This window comes from Hirundo rustica, chromosome 17 (assembly GCF_015227805.2).
Source record: "Hirundo rustica isolate bHirRus1 chromosome 17, bHirRus1.pri.v3, whole genome shotgun sequence".
NCBI lineage: Eukaryota > Metazoa > Chordata > Aves > Passeriformes > Hirundinidae > Hirundo > Hirundo rustica.
This window is the reverse complement of record NC_053466.1, coordinates 12,571,241-12,588,569: the sequence shown is the minus strand read 5'-3', so window position 1 is coordinate 12,588,569 and position 17,329 is coordinate 12,571,241. Positions and strand designations below refer to the sequence as shown.

The 17,329-nt window shown below is 52.4% G+C and overlaps 1 protein-coding gene across 7 annotated transcripts in view; it reads right to left on the bottom strand.

Annotated features, from left to right (window-relative positions):
• Nucleotides 1-1,999: 1,999 nt before the first annotated feature.
• MTMR3 (myotubularin related protein 3) overlaps nt 2,000-17,329 on the bottom strand; it is a 74,703-nt gene continuing 59,373 nt past the window's right edge. For 3 of the 7 annotated variants that reach the window (XM_040080601.1, XM_040080600.2, XM_040080603.2), the window contains 8 exons: nt 15,970-16,155; nt 14,413-14,583; nt 12,073-12,218; nt 10,005-11,400; nt 7,821-7,931; nt 7,489-7,577; nt 6,372-6,398; nt 2,000-4,171 (listed from right to left, as the gene is read on the bottom strand). In XM_040080601.1, the coding sequence (XP_039936535.1) occupies nt 4,000-4,171; nt 6,372-6,398; nt 7,489-7,577; nt 7,821-7,931; nt 10,005-11,400; nt 12,073-12,218; nt 14,413-14,583; nt 15,970-16,155 (2,298 nt within the window). In that variant the 3' untranslated portion in view covers nt 2,000-3,999. Of the gene's footprint in view, nt 4,172-6,371; nt 6,399-6,427; nt 7,170-7,488; nt 7,578-7,820; nt 7,932-10,004; nt 11,401-12,072; nt 12,219-14,412; nt 14,584-15,969; nt 16,156-17,329 lie in introns of those variants that run through there. The other 4 variants (XM_040080604.1, XM_040080605.2, XM_040080607.1 and 1 more) reach the window with 4 other exon arrangements.

Here is a 17,329-nt window from a genome sequence, read left to right as displayed (position 1 = left end):
CTGCTGCCACTGCAAGGTCTAAAAATCATTTTGCGACAGAGCTGTGGGAAATCGGTTTAAACCCCAGATTTGTTAAATAATAAAGTCAAACTTTAGCAGCATTTATAAAAGGTCAAAGTCCAAAGAAAGGTGAGCTGAAATCCCAAAATGCAACAATGGGAGCTCTGGCAGCTGCAGTGTGGGAAGGGATGGACAGCTCCAACACCTGGGGAGCACGTGGGCCACTCCTGCACCTGGCACAGCTGCCCTCTGCTCAGTGCTGACTCCAAAGCTCATCCTGGGTGATTCCAGGACCCCTCTGTCCGACAGACCCTGAACCTGCTCAGCTTCCTGCACGTGGTTATTGCCCTTTGCAGCCTCCCGACACCTCGAAGCCTCTCCCAGGGCAGGCTCCATCCCAGCCCTGCCGCCTTTCCCCTGTAGGGGAGCAGTTCCCAAACGCCTCCTTCCCCTTCCTTCCCCTTCCTTCCCCTTCCTTCCCCTTCGTTCCCCAGCAGAGCCGCTGTTTTCCAGCCTGCACCTGCCGCCACCACCCTCACCTGTGCCCGGCGCGGAGAGCGGAGCCCTCCCGGGGTGAGATCGCTGCTGCCCGCTGACTCGGACACCTCCCCTGGCCCTGGATGAGAGGGGCCCTCGGTTCCCAGCGATTCCTAACGCTGTTTGATATCGCGGCTCAGGAGGTTGTTCCACAGCCCAGGGGGCAGCTTGAAGCCGCCTATCGCGACAGCAGCGCCGGTGTCCTGACAGCTCGCGGGCTGTCCGGGAGCTGGGACAAAGGAAAGAGGAAAGGAGGCTCCTTAAGAATTATTGATCACGGGGAAATGAGCTGTGAAACCTTCAGCCGTGTCCTCCTCTGGCAGAGCTGCTGCCCCTGGCAGGAGCCCTCCTGAACCCTGGGGAAGCTCAGAACTTCTCTGATCCTCTGCCGGGGCAGAGATCCACACTCAGCATTTCCCAGATCAAAAACTTCCCGGCAGCGCTGAGCCCAGGGCTCGTAACGTCTGCAGGGCAATGAGCTCCTGAGAGAGCACTCAGGAGAAACTCAGGTATGAGAGGAGCTCTAGGAAATCCCACTGTGAGGTGGAACTGAAAGACTTTGCAAGTTCCTTACACTACCAAACGTGATTCCTGCTTCTTTTCCACTCCAGTTCCCATCAGCGGCTCTACCCCAACCTGGTTTAATTTGATTTAATGAACACCATCAGACCACAGAGGGATTAGGTTCAAGGTCTTCTGACACGTCTGGCCCCACATCCCTCACACCTTCTCAGACCCCCAGGAAATCAGGGCAAATCCTCAAATATGTAAGAGAAGAAATAAATGATGGCGGGGGATCTGAGGGGACAGGACTTTGCATGGCCAGAACGAGCAGGCAGTGCTTGGAAAATGGGAATAATCCTCGTGCAGGACAAACGTCAGTTGAGTTTTTCACCTGGGGAAAAAAGATCGTAAACCTGAGTGAGTTTGGTTTGTTCCCAAAGAGCCACAGCTCCACCCCACAGCATCAGGGTAAGGCAGGTGCAAGCGGGAATGGAGCGTCCACTGCCAAAAACCCCACCAAAAGCAGGGGGAATTCCCTGGAGACTGGGGCTGCTCCTACATTTGGGTAAATAATCAGACTGAAATGTGATGGTTGGTCAAGGGGAAAAAGAAAAACATGGTATGGAGGGAGCTGAGACTCCGGCATCTTTCTCCATCTTGGAAAAACCGTGCTGATTGTGCCAACAGAACCTGGCAGGGTGGGCGCCTTCTGTGCTTCCCCCTTCCTGGGACTCCTGCACCAGGAAAACGAAGTCTAAGATTTAATTTTTTGTCTTAAGTTTAGGAGTGACAGCTTGTTGTTCCTTGGAAAGACACAGCGTGGAACAGAAAGCAAAGGGCAGCAGCTGCAGCCTCCTTTTCCAAGACCTCAGTGTCCCTGCTGAGCCTCCAGTGTGTCCCCACCGAGGGACAGGGAAGAAAAATAAAAAATTAGAAAGTGTGTTAGCAAATGCTCCCATGCAAAAGTCTAAACTTTATTCACTTTTATTTATATATTTAACAATTCTAAAGTATTTACTTCTCGCTTTTGACAAAAATGAAAAATATAGGAGCACTTTACTCTCTTGCGGAGAGAAGGGTTATTTCTGTACACAGCTACGGAGAGACGGCTTCCTCCTTTACATACAAAGAAAAATAATATTAATAAAAAAAGTGCTTCATCGATCCAAAAAAGCCTAAAGAGCCGCAAGCTTTTATTCACACTGTACATCCCAGCCCCGGCCCGGACGCTCTTGGCACGTGCGGAGGCTCCGGCTGATTCTGCACCACAAAGCCACACAGCGCTGGGGCGTCCCCCAGCCCAGCCCAGCCCAGCCCAGCCACCTCCCCCTCGCCAGCCCGGGAAGAGCCGCACGTTCCCTCGGCCCTCTCCCTGTGGAACAGCAACGCCTGTGCCTCTCTTCCAGCCCTGGCTGCTGGGTTAGGAACAGATCCTAAACCTGCCCCGGCTGGAAACCCCGGCCTTCGCTTTGCTTTTCCCTCAGCGTCTCTTTCTCTAGACCCGTGCCAGGGAGATCCCAAGATGCTCCGTCCGTTCCCAGACCCTTTCCCACAAGGACGCAGCCTCCTCCTTCCTGGACGTTCACGCCAGCACACGGATCGTGGCAGGGTGGGAAGAGCACAGTCCAACCAGAGCTCAGTCAGATGGTTTCTCCACGTGACCCTCCCTTTGGATGATGTGATTGTGACATTCCAGGGAAGGGAAATGCGAAATGATCCTTTTTCCCAAGGTTTCTCGGATTTTGAGCTGTTGTATCTAGAGCTCTCAAATACTCCAGCAGGACTCTTGGGAATACCATAGAGAATTTGGGATTTTGCCTAGGGAATGCACTGTGAGCAGGATCTACTCTTCCTCCTTGCCGGATTGCACTAAGCAGGATCTACGGGAAGGGAATGGGATGAGCACCTATGGGTTACAAACGGATATTTGGGAGTTTCACCCTTCAGTGAGGTGAGTCTGATTGGGACAGGAGGAGGAAGGGGAATCCGTAATGTATTTTGGATTGTTTTAAGCTCCTCAGGCAGCTTTTTTCTATCCGGAGCACACTGAACACAGCCTGGAAAGGAGGAGAATCCCAGGACGGTGCCCAGCACCAGCACAATCCGCACAGGCTGAGCCCGGCGATGCCGGCGGGTCCCGGCCGCCTTCCATCAGTTTGGATCGTCCAGTAAAGTGCGAGTGACCAGCCAGGACCTGACCGTGGCAACGCTCTGCTCCCACAGGGAATCTCACACGGGTGGGGCAAGGACAAGGCAGAGGTCTGCTCCTGTCCTAGCTGGATCGAATCAGGAATTGCATGGTCAGGCGCCCGGCAAGGCCCAGCGTGACGCCTGGCTCGGCTCTCACCGACATTCCTGAGCCAGCATTCCAGGTGTTCCTGCTCCGAGGGCTCAGACCTCCAGGAACCCGACTGAGACCCCCCGGGGCAGCCAAGCCCACTGTGAGAACAGAGAGAAAAGGTCTCTGGGGAAGGAGATTCCCAGCTCTTCTAGCAGCAACAGGTTCCCAAACAGCAATTTCGGGTTTGGAATAACAGGAGTGACTGAAAGCACTGGAGGCTGCAGCTATTCAGGCTCCGCGCTCCGGCCGGCCCGGCTCCCTCTGCTCCCTGCAATCGTGGGCCCGCAGCAGCTCCGCAGCGGGACAGATAAATACCCACAGGGATCCTGGCTGTGCACCAGCTCCCTCCCCACCTCCACGACCTCCCGCAAACAAACAGAGATTATTATATACACACACGCACGCGCGGGGACACGGACACACGGACAGGACAGGCAGGAAAGGGGGGAGAGCCGGACAAGGAGAATCCCACGATCCAGCGGCACATCCTCGAGGCCCGTCCCGCCGAGCAGCGCCCCGAGCTCCGCGCGCAGCGTCCCGGCCTGGGCCCCCGGCAGCCGCGCGTCCGTGGGGAAGGGTCGGCTCGGCTGCTCCCCTGCCGCTCCCGGGCCAGGAATTCAGTTGGACGTGGCAGTGATGGGCTTGTCCAGTTCGAGGTCCAGGCTGGAGCTGCCGGGTTGGAGGCTGCTGTAGCAGGATTTGCAGACTCTGCTGGGCTCGAAGAGCTGCTGGCTGGGAACGGGCAACTTCTGGTTACAGCAACTGGAGCAGAACACGTTGCCACAATTCCTTGCATCAGGGACAGAGAAATGGAAAAGATCAGAAGGAGTTTGACAAAGTTACCTGAGCTGTAAAATGAGATATTGGTAGTGCTGGGATGGGGGAGACACCTCCCTACAGGCCAGGGGCATGGACAGGGACAGCTCCAACATCTGCGCTCCTCCCTCCTATGGATGGGGTAGAGATCCAGGGAATGGGCACAGGAAGGAGCATAGAGCCAGGAGCAGTGCGGAATCACAGGTTATTAAATACCTCTGCTCAGCACTGCTCTGAGCCAGGCTGGACAGGCTGTGCCCTCCTATCACACAGAGAGATCTCTGCCATTCACCGTGGAATGGTTTGGGTGGGAAGGGACCTTAAAGCCCAACCAGTGCCACCCCTGCCATGGCAGGGACACATTCCACTGTCCCAGGCTGCTGCAAGCCCTGTCCAGCCTGGCCTTGGGCACTGCCAGGCTGGATGTACTATAGATGAGCTCTGGCACAGTGCCAATGTCACACTGGGGCACAGGGCTGAGGGGCTGAAGCAGCCAGGCTGCGGGGAATGTGGGCAACACTGGGAATGGGGGCTCTGGCCCTGCCCACGCAGCTGATCCAGCCCTGGCTCACAGGGGGGGATGTGGCAGTGCTGGGAGCAGGCCGGACTCTGCTCCCAGGCTCTGCTCAGAGCTGCAAAGGTTTAAACATGGAAATATCAAAGCTCTCGGTCGCTGCCATCCTCCCACAGCCCCGCAGCCACTCCAGCAGTCCCACACTCCTGCATCCAGGGAACTGAGCCAAGGAGGAACATGCAAAGCCCAGGGCGGGCAGGCAGGCGTTCCATGCACAGGTGGGCACGCGCGGCATTCCCGGCACCGGCAGAGCCGCACCGGCACATGCACCTCGTTACTGCTCAGTCATTAATTACCTTTTGCAGCCCCCCTAAAAACCTGTGAGCCCTGTCCTCCTCAATTCCTACAAGGAGCTGGGAGCAGCACTCCAGGGACCTGGGTTTTGCCCTTTCCATTAACTCTTTGGCATCAGGATTTGGTGCTGTCGTTGTTTTGCACTGGAGATTTGCTACTGCCAAGAGACTGCCGGGGAATTCTGCTGACACCCAGCAGCTCTGATTAATCCTTCCTTGCCAAGAAAGGAGATTTCCAGCTGCTGGGCACTGGTGAGGAGAGAGGCAGCACAGAGATCCCATTTCCCACTTCAGTGGGCTCATTTCCTCAGTTCCACCCAGCAGCTCCAGGCCTCGGAGCCAGAACCCCAGCTGACAGGGACCAGCCTCTCTGCGGAGGTTCTGGAGACTGGAGGGCCCTGCTGGAAATCCCTGTCACAAGCACCTGCAGGAGTGGGAACAGCCCTGGGAGGTGCTACACCCCTCCCACAGCCCCATCTCGCTGCTCAAGGAATGATTATCCCAGAGCAGCTCGCTGATGGATGAGAGGAAAACCAACCAGAGGGATTTAAACAAGGATCTCTTTGTTGGAGCTCACCATTCCTAACATATGCTGGGGTTTTTGTTGTTTTATCCTACACAATGGTGCTCTGACACTGCTTTGGAAAACTCTGGACAGCTCCTCCTTCTATCCTGGTGGTCCCTGCTTCACTTCAGAGATTAAAAAGAGACATTAAAAAGCAGGCTGGAAAAGGGATGTTGCTCGTTTGAGGAAGGGAGGCTGAAAGTCACACTCCCCACACCTCCTCCTCATCCCAAATCTCAGATACTCATCCAGTTTTGGTTATCCTCACCCTCCATCAGCTCTGTGGCACCTGTTCCAGCCATGGGATTTTCAGTCCTTCTAAAACAAGCGGCAGGTTTTTGCCAACACCCTGCACAGCAATACTGGAATTGTTTTGGTAACACGTGGCCCTCTCCCAAAAATATGGCGGACAAAGGGAAATGATCAAAAATAAATGCATAAAACTTGCAGGACAGCCTCCTGTCAGTGAGCAGTACACACATGGACTGACAGTGAGTGTTAGTCTGAGCCACATCCCAGTTCAGCTCTCAAAAGCCAAGTCCTAAAAGGCTTTCTGTGAGGACAGAGGGCTGCTCACACGGATCCAACCCCAGCACCTTGTGCTGGCCACCCCCAGCTTAGTTCTGGTGATTTCCAGGCAAGTGAGAAACAAAGAGGGAGAAAAGCTGAGTTAGTTGGGAGAAGTCCCCCAGGAAAGGCAGACGGACAAGGACACGGACAGAGGCTGCTGGAAATGCTCACCAGAGCTGATCAACTCGGTCAGTGTCCCTGCAGGGAGGAGAGAGAGCTCAGGGCAACAGGCACAGGAGGAAACATTGGCTGCCAAGGAAGCCGGAAGGTTTGACCCTGCTCAAGGCCTTACACTGTGAGGTTCAACTCATTTCCATTCCTGGGGAGCGGTATAAATGTTTACTAGAGAGATACTCATGGTGTTGGTCTCACCAACAGCTGGGTCACTGCACGTGTGGATGTGAGTACAAGACCCTACAGTGAGATTTGAGCCAGACCTGAAACCCTGAGTCCATTTTAACTCCTCGTGGGGCTGCGGGTGACCTGTGTGTCCCAAGCTCAGTTTTAGGGAACTGAGCCCTGGGGATACAAATCTGCACAAACACAGTGGGCATGGTAAAAAAAAAAAAAAAATCAGATTCTTCTCCTTCTTCCCTGGGTTTGGTTAACTTTACAAGACTAAATGGAGCAAAATATAAACCAGACACAAACCCAAAATGATGTTCATAACTCTTTGCAACTTCAAAAAGCAGCAGAGCATCAAAATGCGGTAACTGAGATTTATTTAAATGATGGTTCCTGTAATAGCGTTTGCACGTTCAGAAACCAGGAATAGGAATTTATTTGAAACAGAACTGGAAACTGGAGATTCTCTGGCTTTAACTCCAACATACTGAGCCATGTGGTCTCTGCCTCTCGCTCTTCATCAAGCCCCTGCTGCTGCCTGAGCTGCTGCAGCCTCTGTGGCAACAGGTCTGGCAAAGAGCAATCCAGAAAACCTTGATCTCACACAGGTGTTTTGCTCAGATTCTGTAGGAGCAAGTTAATGAAAAGGGGAGAAAGGTCAGAGAAGGAAAGGAGCAGGTTTCCAACCAGCACTGGGAAGAAGATGCTATTCCTGTACTTCACGTAACTCATACACTGAATTGCTGAATGCTAAGAGGACAGAGCTCTATTCTGTACAAATCTAAACCGCCTCCAAATCCCGCCTGAGGAAAGCAAGGCGGGATCTGAACTGGCTGCAGCAGAGCGGACACCAGGTGTGGCTTTGACCCGTGTCCCTGCAGGAGTGGACTGAGCAGCAGGAGCAGCGTCCCTGGCGTGCAGGGCAGGGGGCAGCGCCAGTTACCTGCAGTGGTGCTTCCGATTGGTGAGCCAGAAGGCGCTGTCGCAGCCGTAGCAGTGCGCCGCCAGGTGATCCGGGAGCCACCGCGTCACCTGTGGGGACGGCCAGCGGCGTCAGGGACGGGGCAGGGACAGCGCTGCTGAGCTCAGCCCCCTCCCCGGCTCCCAGAGGTTGTGCAGCAGAGGGCTCATAGGCACAGGTACCGGTATGTCAGGCGTGAGACCAGAGAACGCACGGAAAAGAGCTCCCAAGAAGCGGCACGCGGCCAAAGGCTGGAGGATAATTTGAATTAGGATTATCCCAGAGTGAGCAATTTACAGGGATTTAGTCTGTACCTCTGTATCCTGTTTATCCACCTGTTCCCAGCTGGCTTCAGAGAAAATCTCTGTGCTGCAGCGAGACAAGCAGTTCTGATCCAGATTGCTTTCCGAGTCGGGAATAGACGTCTGTTGGCAAACAAACACAGCTGAACGGAACCCCCCAGATCCCTGTTCCACACAAATAAAACCCAGAAACCCCAAGAGGGCAGGTCTGGAACCTCTGGTGATGGGATGATGTGAGGCAGAGTGGATTCAGAATCCAGTTTCTGCTGCAAAGTTCTGGGAAGGCTTTGGGTGAGTAACCAAAACCTGCTCCCTGTGGCTCCAATTCCAGGGTCCTGATTCCTTTCCGAGGGTGTTTTTCTTTCAAAACTATAATTAGTAATACAGATATCCTTTTGTTGGCAAAGATTCTGGAAAATACAAGCCAAACTGCATACGGGAAATCGGAATTTGAGCCATCTATATTCTATGAATAGGTTTTGGGAAGAATGTTTCCTTAATATAGTCTATCCAGGCAGAGGTGGATTTTAACTCACTTAAAACTCAGCCAGCCTTTAAAATATATCAAAATAGCAAGAAATCTTGAGTTAATGTATTTTTATGCCTGAGGAATGGACAATTCTGGAGTTCCAGAGGAAAACCTGCAACTCCCAAGCTGAGGCACAAATGGAAGGTAGAAATTAGGTCCTTAAAAAAGGGGAATTTTCTGGAGGCACTGCCAGCCCTACACTGCAGCTTCTGAAGGCCCTTAAAAAAAGGAGCAAAATCCATTAAGCCAAAGCACCCAATTTCTCCAAGGAATCCAGCTTTTAACAATGACACTGAGCCAAATGAGCACCTTGTGCTGCATCTCCAATGGGAAGAGCCAAGAAGGCTCCAAGGATTTTTCACAACAAACGTACCTGGGACTATCCAGCACCTCTGCCACTTCTAAACAGTGAATTCAACAAACAGAAGCTGGGAACCTCCTACAAATTTTTTGGTGGTTTTTTTTTTTCAATTTTGCGGGCATATAAACCATGTAGAAAAAGGAAATTTCTGATGGGTGTTGCAACAGCCTCAGGAATTACAAGCAAGTGCTCAAACCCACAGGAAAGTACAATTCTATACAAAAATATCTACTCGGAACTTTAAACACTTCCAAATAAAAGTGCAAATGGTTTAAAAGTCTTAAGTTTCTTAAAATTCTCACTTTGTTGAAAAGCCCTTGTTGAAATACAGCTGTCACAAAAGCTCAGGTAATTTATTCCAGTTAATTTAGAATTCTAGAAATTTATTCCAGTCACTGAGCCTGGAGCACCGGAAAGGGATGGTGTGACCCTGATGGGTTTGAGCTCATAGATCTGCCAGTGCAGCTGGAACCTGCAGAGAACCAAGAGATCATCCTATGCTGCTGTCCCAAAAACAGCACAGGAAAATATCTTTGCCTTATATGAAGACAGCAGTAAACCAGGGGTTTGGTTGGGTTTACTGAGGTTTGGTAAACCAGGGGTTTGGGTGGGTTTACTGGGGTTTGGTAAACCAGGGGTTTGGGTGGGTTTACTGAGGTTTGGTAAACCAGGGGTTTGGGTGGGTTTACTGGGGTTTGGTAAACCAGGGGTTTGGTTGGGTTTACTGAGGTTTGGTAAACCAGGGGTTTGGGTGGGTTTACTGAGGTTTGGTAAACCAGGGGTTTGGGTGGGTTTACTGAGGTTTGGTAAACCAGGGGTTTGGGTGGGTTTACTGGGCTTTGGTAAACCAGGGGTTTGGGTGGGTTTACTGAGGTTTGGTAAACCAGGGGTTTGGTTTGTTTTACTGAGGTTTGGTAAACCAGGGGTTTGGTTGGGTTTACTGGGGTTCGGTAAACCAGGGGTTTGGGTGGGTTTACTGGGCTTTGGTAAACCAGGGGTTTGGGTGGGTTTACTGGGGTTCGGTAAACCAGGGGTTTGGGTGGGTTTACCGAGGCCAGGGAAGGTGTTCAGGTATGGCCGGGGTGTGTGAGCTGCTGTGCAACACCCATCTCCAAATAAACCTTTCTGCTCAATCTGAAGTTGGGTGACAGTATCAGGAATCAGAATCTGCCACTATCAGGCAGTGTCTGCTCTCCTCAGGATGACCTGGAGAGGTCTGTAAGGGCCCAAGAGTCAGGCTCTGAGCCGTGAGCCAGGAGCTGAGGGCTCGGCGAGCTCCGCGCCCGGCCCAGTGACGCTCACTCACCACTTCGTCCCCGTAGTCGCCGTTGAGGCGCAGGGAGCTGTTGAGGAGCTGGCTCTCCAGGCGGCTCTTCAGCTCCTGCACCTGCTTCTTGAGGGTCTCCACCTCCTGCTGATGGCCCGTCTCGATCTGGCGCAGGCGCTGCTGGATGACGTCGCTGTAGACGGGCATCCCGTCGTCGTCCAGGTGGCTGCGCGCCGGCTGGTCCGGGCTGCCGGCCGCCTGCTTCCCGAGCTGGCTCAACATCCATTTCTGGTGCAAGTTCCTCAGGTGGAGCTGAGCAGAGCTGCAGCTGGCCGCAGACACCTGCCGGCTCAGCGAGGCCTTGATCCGCCCGTCTTCGCCGTTGACGCAGTGTCCGTTGGTGGCGGGGAATTTGGGGGCCGTGAATCCCGCGGGTTTCTCCACCAGCTTGTTCTCCAGCTCCAGCTCCCCGTTATACACCGGCTCATCTTTGCGGTCTGCTAGAGGCAAGGCACAAGGGGAAGGCATCGGGAGGTGTGTGGTGCTGCTACCAGAAGTCCTATGCGCTCTTGATCCCAGTTTTTGGAGCTCTATCATGCACTCCCCCTCTGGCCTGTTCTCCAGAGTTCGGGACAGCTCGTCAGCGCTGTTGTCGAAGGGGTGAGGTCTGTGGCACGGAGCCCTGGGCACGAGCTCAGGCTTTGCTTCGGTCTCCGTTAAGGTTTCCGTGGAGCTTTCGATGTTGGATGTCCTTTCCTCCGGCAGGGCCGTCAGAGGGAAGGCGAGGCTGGCCTGGGCCGTGCCGCACGGGCTCTCCGCTTCTCTTTCACCTTTCCCAACGCCTTCCTCCTCCGCGCTGTTTGGAACATCTCTGTTTGTGGAGCCCTCGGAGGGAACAGCCTGCAGCCCTCTCCCCTGAGGTGCCTTCTGGGGAGCGCTGCTGGGCTCGCTGTGCTCGTCCTGCTGTCCTCCCAGCTCCGCAGCACCGCGTGAGGCCGGCTGCGGCTTGGCTGTGGGATTGTTCCTTACGGTACCCGTATCCGCCTCGGCCTTCTCCCCACGCAGATTGTCAGCTCTCTTCTCCTTATCCAGGCCAACCTCATCCCCTTTCCCTGCTGCCTCCAGGCCACCCCTCAAGTGCTCCTCCAGCCCAACATCATCTTTAGTGGCCTCCTGCAGAATGTTCTCCATTTGTCCCTCTGCCACCCCGGCTGCCACAGAGAGCTCTGCCCCCATGGGGGCCCTGCCCTGCCTGCCCAGCCCATCCCCCTCAAAGGGGTCGTCCCCAGGGGGGCCCAGGCTGCTGAGCTCCAGGGAGCGGCGGTGCTCCTGCCACTTCTCGTTGAGGCTGGGGTCGCTGCTCCGGCGGTTGGCTGTAGGCACGCTGCTGTCACAGGCTGTTGTCAGATTGTCGAAGGATCTCGTCTTTGGTAGCCTGCAAAGGGACAAACAACCCCACTCCCAAATCAGAGGATGGTTTTATACCATTGAGCTTACCAATTGTGGTGCTTTATACCATTGTGGTTTAAAACCAGCCCCCCAGTTAGGACAGGAGCAATCTGCCGGCTAATGGACTTGTGGGAAGCATTATCCGGGAGCACATTCCAACCATCTGTAGCACAGAGATGCTTCAGTACTTCCTTTGTTTGCCATCAGGAAAATATGTTCAACCAGACTTTAAACATTCCCAGATTAATCCCTTTACCAGCAAGCCCCAATGCTTACAGCCTGATCACACCTCCTAATTAACATGTGCTCAGAGTCGCTGTACGACAAGCAAAGAAACGGTTATGCAACACTGAAAAAGAGCTCAAATTGAAGATAACCAAGGAAAGCTTATATCCCACAAGGACAGAAGGAATTCTCTGTGGCTGTGTGACGCCCAGAGTTTAACTCTATTTGCCCAGCTTCTCTCTGCAATGCTGTCAGCCCTGAAACGTGACAGCTTCCAAACCCACCCCAGAGACAGGCTGCGCTTGGCCAGCTCGGTCCCACAACACACCCAGGAGAAATCCTGCCCTCCCACCCGACCATTGTCCTTCCATAGCCCCCAATATTCTCTGTTGATCTTACTTTACAGGACGGGATTTCTGGGCTCTAGGCTCACCTGCCCAGAGGCTGCTCTTCGGGGCTAGAGCCTGGCACAGGGTACGGGGCACAGGTGTCATCGGCGGGCGTGGAGGGGGAGGAGCAGGGCAGGTAAACAGCGCTCCAGAGCATCAAGTTCCGCACATGGCACACGGGATACAGCACCTGGCAGGGGAGCACACGGGAAGGGTCAGCTGCTGCCTCCCAGCAGGAGAAGTTCAGCTCTGAGGGGGGCACTTCACTGGGCAGGTCTCTGCTGGGACACGTGCAGCCCGCGCCGAGGGCTGGTGACAGCTTTTCATCAGCCACGCTTGGGGCTAGAATGACCTTTTCTGTCAGAGGCAGAACAATGCCAGCCTTCAACTCCTCCTGGATGAACTCCTGCCATGAGCTCTCTGTGAATCTACACCTTCACAGCTCATGGAATTCAGTGGCTCGTTGTGAGTGCTCAAGTTCCCTCGTGTGTCGTGTTACACCAACACTCCGGGGGGAGCTGAACTCGTTCCATGGACCCCAACCCACCACAGCCCAGCCTGGCTTCAGAGGAGGCACTCATGGGTACATATTCAGGACATGCACAAGTTCTTTGAAGAGGCAGCTTGCTCTTAAAAGGGATTCCTTGATTGTGGAATATGCTTTCTGCTTCACTTTAAAAACACCTGGGCTCATTTTAGCAATTCCACTCTTTTCCAAGCAACCTTCCCATGGAAAAACAGGCAATTTCAGAGGAACAGCTGGCTCCACCAGACAGGCACTGCCCAGGCTCCCCAGGGAATGGGCACAGCCCCAAGGCTACCAGAGCTCCAGGAGCATTTGGACAATGCTCTCAGGGACAGGGTGGGATTTTAGGATGCCCTGTGCAGGGGGTTGGACTGGATGATCCTGGTGAGTCCCTTCCTAAATGAGGATATTCTGTGATTCTCTGAGCACTCTGCTTCCCTGGCACTGAGCAGGGGAAGGGCTGTGGGGTGCCTGCTGCTCCTGAACAACTCTGGCTCTATAAGGGATGCGGCTGCACCATAGGCACCTTTTCAAGCCTGAAGTAAAACCACGAGAAAATGAACCCAAAACAGGAAATTACCCCAACTCCCACGTGCAGAAGGAGTGCTCTTGTGAGTATTTCCTGAGAACAGGGGCCAAGTGGGATAGAGCACAGAAGGGCAGCCCCAGGACAGACCTGTCCACAGTCACTGTGAGAGCCCTCTCTATGCTCCTCCTGGCACCTTCATGGATATTTAGAGGTATCCACAGCTTTAAGATCCCCCCAGGCTGTGTCTGCTCTGCCTCACGAACTCTCCCCAGGACTGCCAGGTGGGAAGGCTCCAAGGGCTCATTGCAGTGACAGCCCAGAGCACACTCAGCCAAGGAGGGCTCGGGGGAGTAGAAAATTCATCTTTTTACAACGACCATGGGCATAAACTCCTTCCTGCTTAGCCAGGGTTTAGCTTTGCTCTAAGAAACGACTGAAAGCCACATCCGTCATATACAAACCCACTGCACAGTCCTTACAGTTCAGTTTATGACATCTGATACTTCAATAAATAAAAATGGTTTAAATATTTATACAAGTCCCTGCAGTCCTAACCATGATGTCATTTGAGTTTGCTCTCTTGCCCATGCTCTGCACCCCTGAATCCCTCACGTGACCTTGTACCAAACACACAACTGAGCCTCTTCCCAGAACCTCCAGTGAGCTCCTACCATGGAGGAGCCAAACTGAAAACCTGAAGGCATCAAAAGAAACAAAGACACAGTAAATAATCTGAGCCACTTTTTCTGTTTAGATTTAAAATGAGTTTAGACACAGTGTCTAGGTTTGTGGGCAATTTCATGTCACTCCTCTGACACAGCTCAGTTCCCCAGAGAGGTCTATTTATCAAACACTGAAATGTTTTCTGTTACAAAAAAGAAAATATTTAGTCACAGAAAATTTCAGCACAGAGAAATTTCTGAGGTGGCATTCCCCAAATTATCAGCAAAATTAACCCAAGACTTCAAACATCAGCCTGAGCTGGGTGTTCCAAGGTGAATGTCAGGGAGAGCTGAGCTGGAATCACCTCCCTGTCCATGGGGAAGGTTCAGAGAACCACACAAGGGTTTGGGCTGGAGGGGACCTTAAAGCTCATGCAGCTCCACCCCTGCCAGGGGCAGGGACACTTCCACTGTCCCAGGCTGCTCCATCCCCGTCCAACCTGGCCTGGGACACCTCCAGGGATGGGGCAGCCACCACTTCAGCTGTGGTGAACCCCAGGTCACCGTGTCCCACTGCTGGGGTGTTTCTCAGGGGACCCCCACGTGTGGGATGCTGTTTGGGGGAGTCCCCCAGGGCTGTTCCCCAGGAGGGGATTGGGGTACATACAGATTCCGACTGGGAGGAGTAGAGCAGGTTTTTGAAGGCTTTGTTTGCTGCCCGCAGCAAAGACCAGACGGAGCAGGTCCGTTCCTGAGTGTGTTTCTCTCCTCTCTCCTTCGCATTGTTGCACAGGAATGTTCCAAAGAGGCAGGAGTAGGTGTGCTGCACCAACTTCACCTGCACAGAGCCACACACACACGCTGTCAGCTGGCACAAGGATCGGCCTCACCTCACCTCCCTTCCCGGACCAAAGCCCTCCCCTCACCAACCCACGGCATTTCTCACATACTTCCGTACAAACCAATTGCAAAGGAATGCAAGGGGAAAGGAATCTCTTAAAATCGTAACTGAACAAATTCAGGAAAAAAACATGGAAAGACAAAATATTTGTTCCTAATCAAGTCATGCTGATACAAACTCACTGCCTTGCAGGCCAGGCAAAGCAGAGTCACGATTCCTCTGCTACAAAACATTCATGCGGCACAGAAATGCTGATCATTAATCACTCCATGCTGGGCCCAGCCTAACAAATGCCAGCTTAACTTCAGGCATATCAATGACTTCCTTGGGATTATTCAGATGTTTAAATGAAGACAAGTGGTTCAATACTGTAATAAATTAGGGGTTCACTCTACAAAGGCCAGCACACCACGGGCATGTTCTCTCCCAGCCTGTGGAGATTAGCAGTGTGCTGTCAAGCCAGTTACTACCTGTTGTATCTCATTTCACAACTGAGCTGCTCGGGAACTGTACATGAGCTCAGTTACATGGCTGAGCTGGCAAGTGGTAATTCCAGTCAGCCACAATTACAGGAATGTGCCTTAAATCTCTTAGTGGATCAGACACTCCATAAAAACTTCTACTCTTCAGACTACTGGTCCTGCAGTACATGACTGCCACTTCCCCAGAAATGTGAGAATTGGCTTGGACCATCCTGGGTGAATTCCTAATAGGAATGCTGTCTGCTTCCAAGGAAGGTAAGCACAGCTCCTATATCGTCCACATTTTCAGTGAAGAAACTGAACAAAATGAATGGAGCAGGTTGTTTTTAGAGGAGGGGTATTCAAGTCAAAACAAGATCCAGACAGGAGGGAGTTCGCATTGACAGTAAGAAGAATTTTTTTCAGGCTGTGTGGATCTTCTACACCTCTAAGGTGAGACTATTCAATTAATATAATTTATTTCTTTTAAGTCTAAAAGAAGTCCTTGAGGCTTCTGCTTTTAAGACTGAACAGACCGTGTGGGTTACACAAGTGTTTTTGTCCCCTGTATCTGGGCAGCTTTTCTGCTCCCTTTATCAGGGGAGAGCATATATATATATATATTCATATATATATATATATATATAAAGTAATGGAATGGTTTGGGTGGGAAGAGACCTTAAAGCCCACCCCATTCCACCCCTGCCATGGCCACAGACACCTTCCACTACCCCAGGCTGCACCAAGCCCCGTCCAACCTGGCCTTGGACACAGAATGTCACAGAAAGGTGGGAAAATCCACCCCTGGGCTCTCCAGCAGTGTTTAGCAGCAGGGGATTAAAGCAGCAGTCTCCCCACTCACAAGGAATGCTTCGTTAAACTCGAAGGAGCAGGGGAACTGCCTCTGGAGCTGGTGGACACAGTCCAGCCACTGCAGGAACACCGGGCAGCGCTCATTGAGGTCGTCTGAATTCTCCCCGTGGCCACAGCGATCTGCAAACTTGTGGCCAAAATCCAGCCACTCCGTCTCCACTAGCACCTGGAAACCCTGCAGGGAGGAGAGGAGAGATGAAGAATTCCTTTTTTCCTTTGGTTCAGTTTTCTGAGATGGTCTGAGACTTGTGGGAATCGCTGTGTCCTCTCCTATTTCCCCTCAGCACTGGGCTCATTACTTGTCTTTACTGCTTTCCCTAATGCCTCTGTGCTCTGAAATGGAATTAGGACAGATAATGATTCCCAAACATGAACAGGAAAGGGAATAAGGCAGGTTAAGCCCTCAGTGACTGGCAGTGAGGATCCTGATATGAGCCCTATCTCATCCAGGCAGTGACAAGCAGGAACTTCATCTTGCCAAAGCTTCTGGATCATGCTCTCCAGTATTTGGACAAGTTATATAAAAACTTTTCTTGAAAATAATGGTCAGATGCACTTGTCAGGAAAGAAAACCATCCATCCACAACAGGACATCCAAGCTCAGGGAGAGCAGGTGCTTGTCTGTGCATACAGCAGTCACAAGGTTGATTAAAGGTTCACTTGAGTGATTTTTCATGAAAAGGGCAAAGCACATTCCCAAACAGTGCCTGGGTGAGCAGCTGAATGGCACACCTTGTCTCACAGGACCTGAAATCCATCACAGGGCAGGAGGGTTTTGGTTCTTAGTAGAAAGAAAAATTGTAAGAGAACGTTTATTGAGTCAAAGGCTGTGATTAGAGCCAAAATAATGGCTGTGATTAGAGCCAAAATAATGGCTGGCAGCTGAAAAGCTTTAAATCTGACAGCGCTGAAAACTCATTTTCCTCAATGTTTCTGATCCTGGTACAGACAGCTACAGTTTATGGTTTGCTCTGGGTGACAGGAAAGGCCCAGAGTGTGCACAGAACAACTCTGCTCCCAAGCAGGAGGGACAGCACCCTTTGGAGGACCAGGAGCAGATCCTGTGTCCAGGCCAGAGCAGCACGTTTTGCCTGATGGATGCCAGCTTCTAGAATCCACATGGAAAAGGATCCAGGAAGTTTTCACACTTCCATCCAAAAGGCAGTTCCAGCTCCTGGTCCTAGTGTGTGTGAGGCTTTAGGCAGCAGCTCACAGCAGTGTTCAGACACAGAGTTCTGTTCTGGACAACAAAGGCATCTTGCCTGTGGGCTGGCAGATGGAAGCCAGCCAGCACACATCCCACAGTGCTGAAAAGTGATGGAACAGGGGAAAATCAGAAGAAATATAAC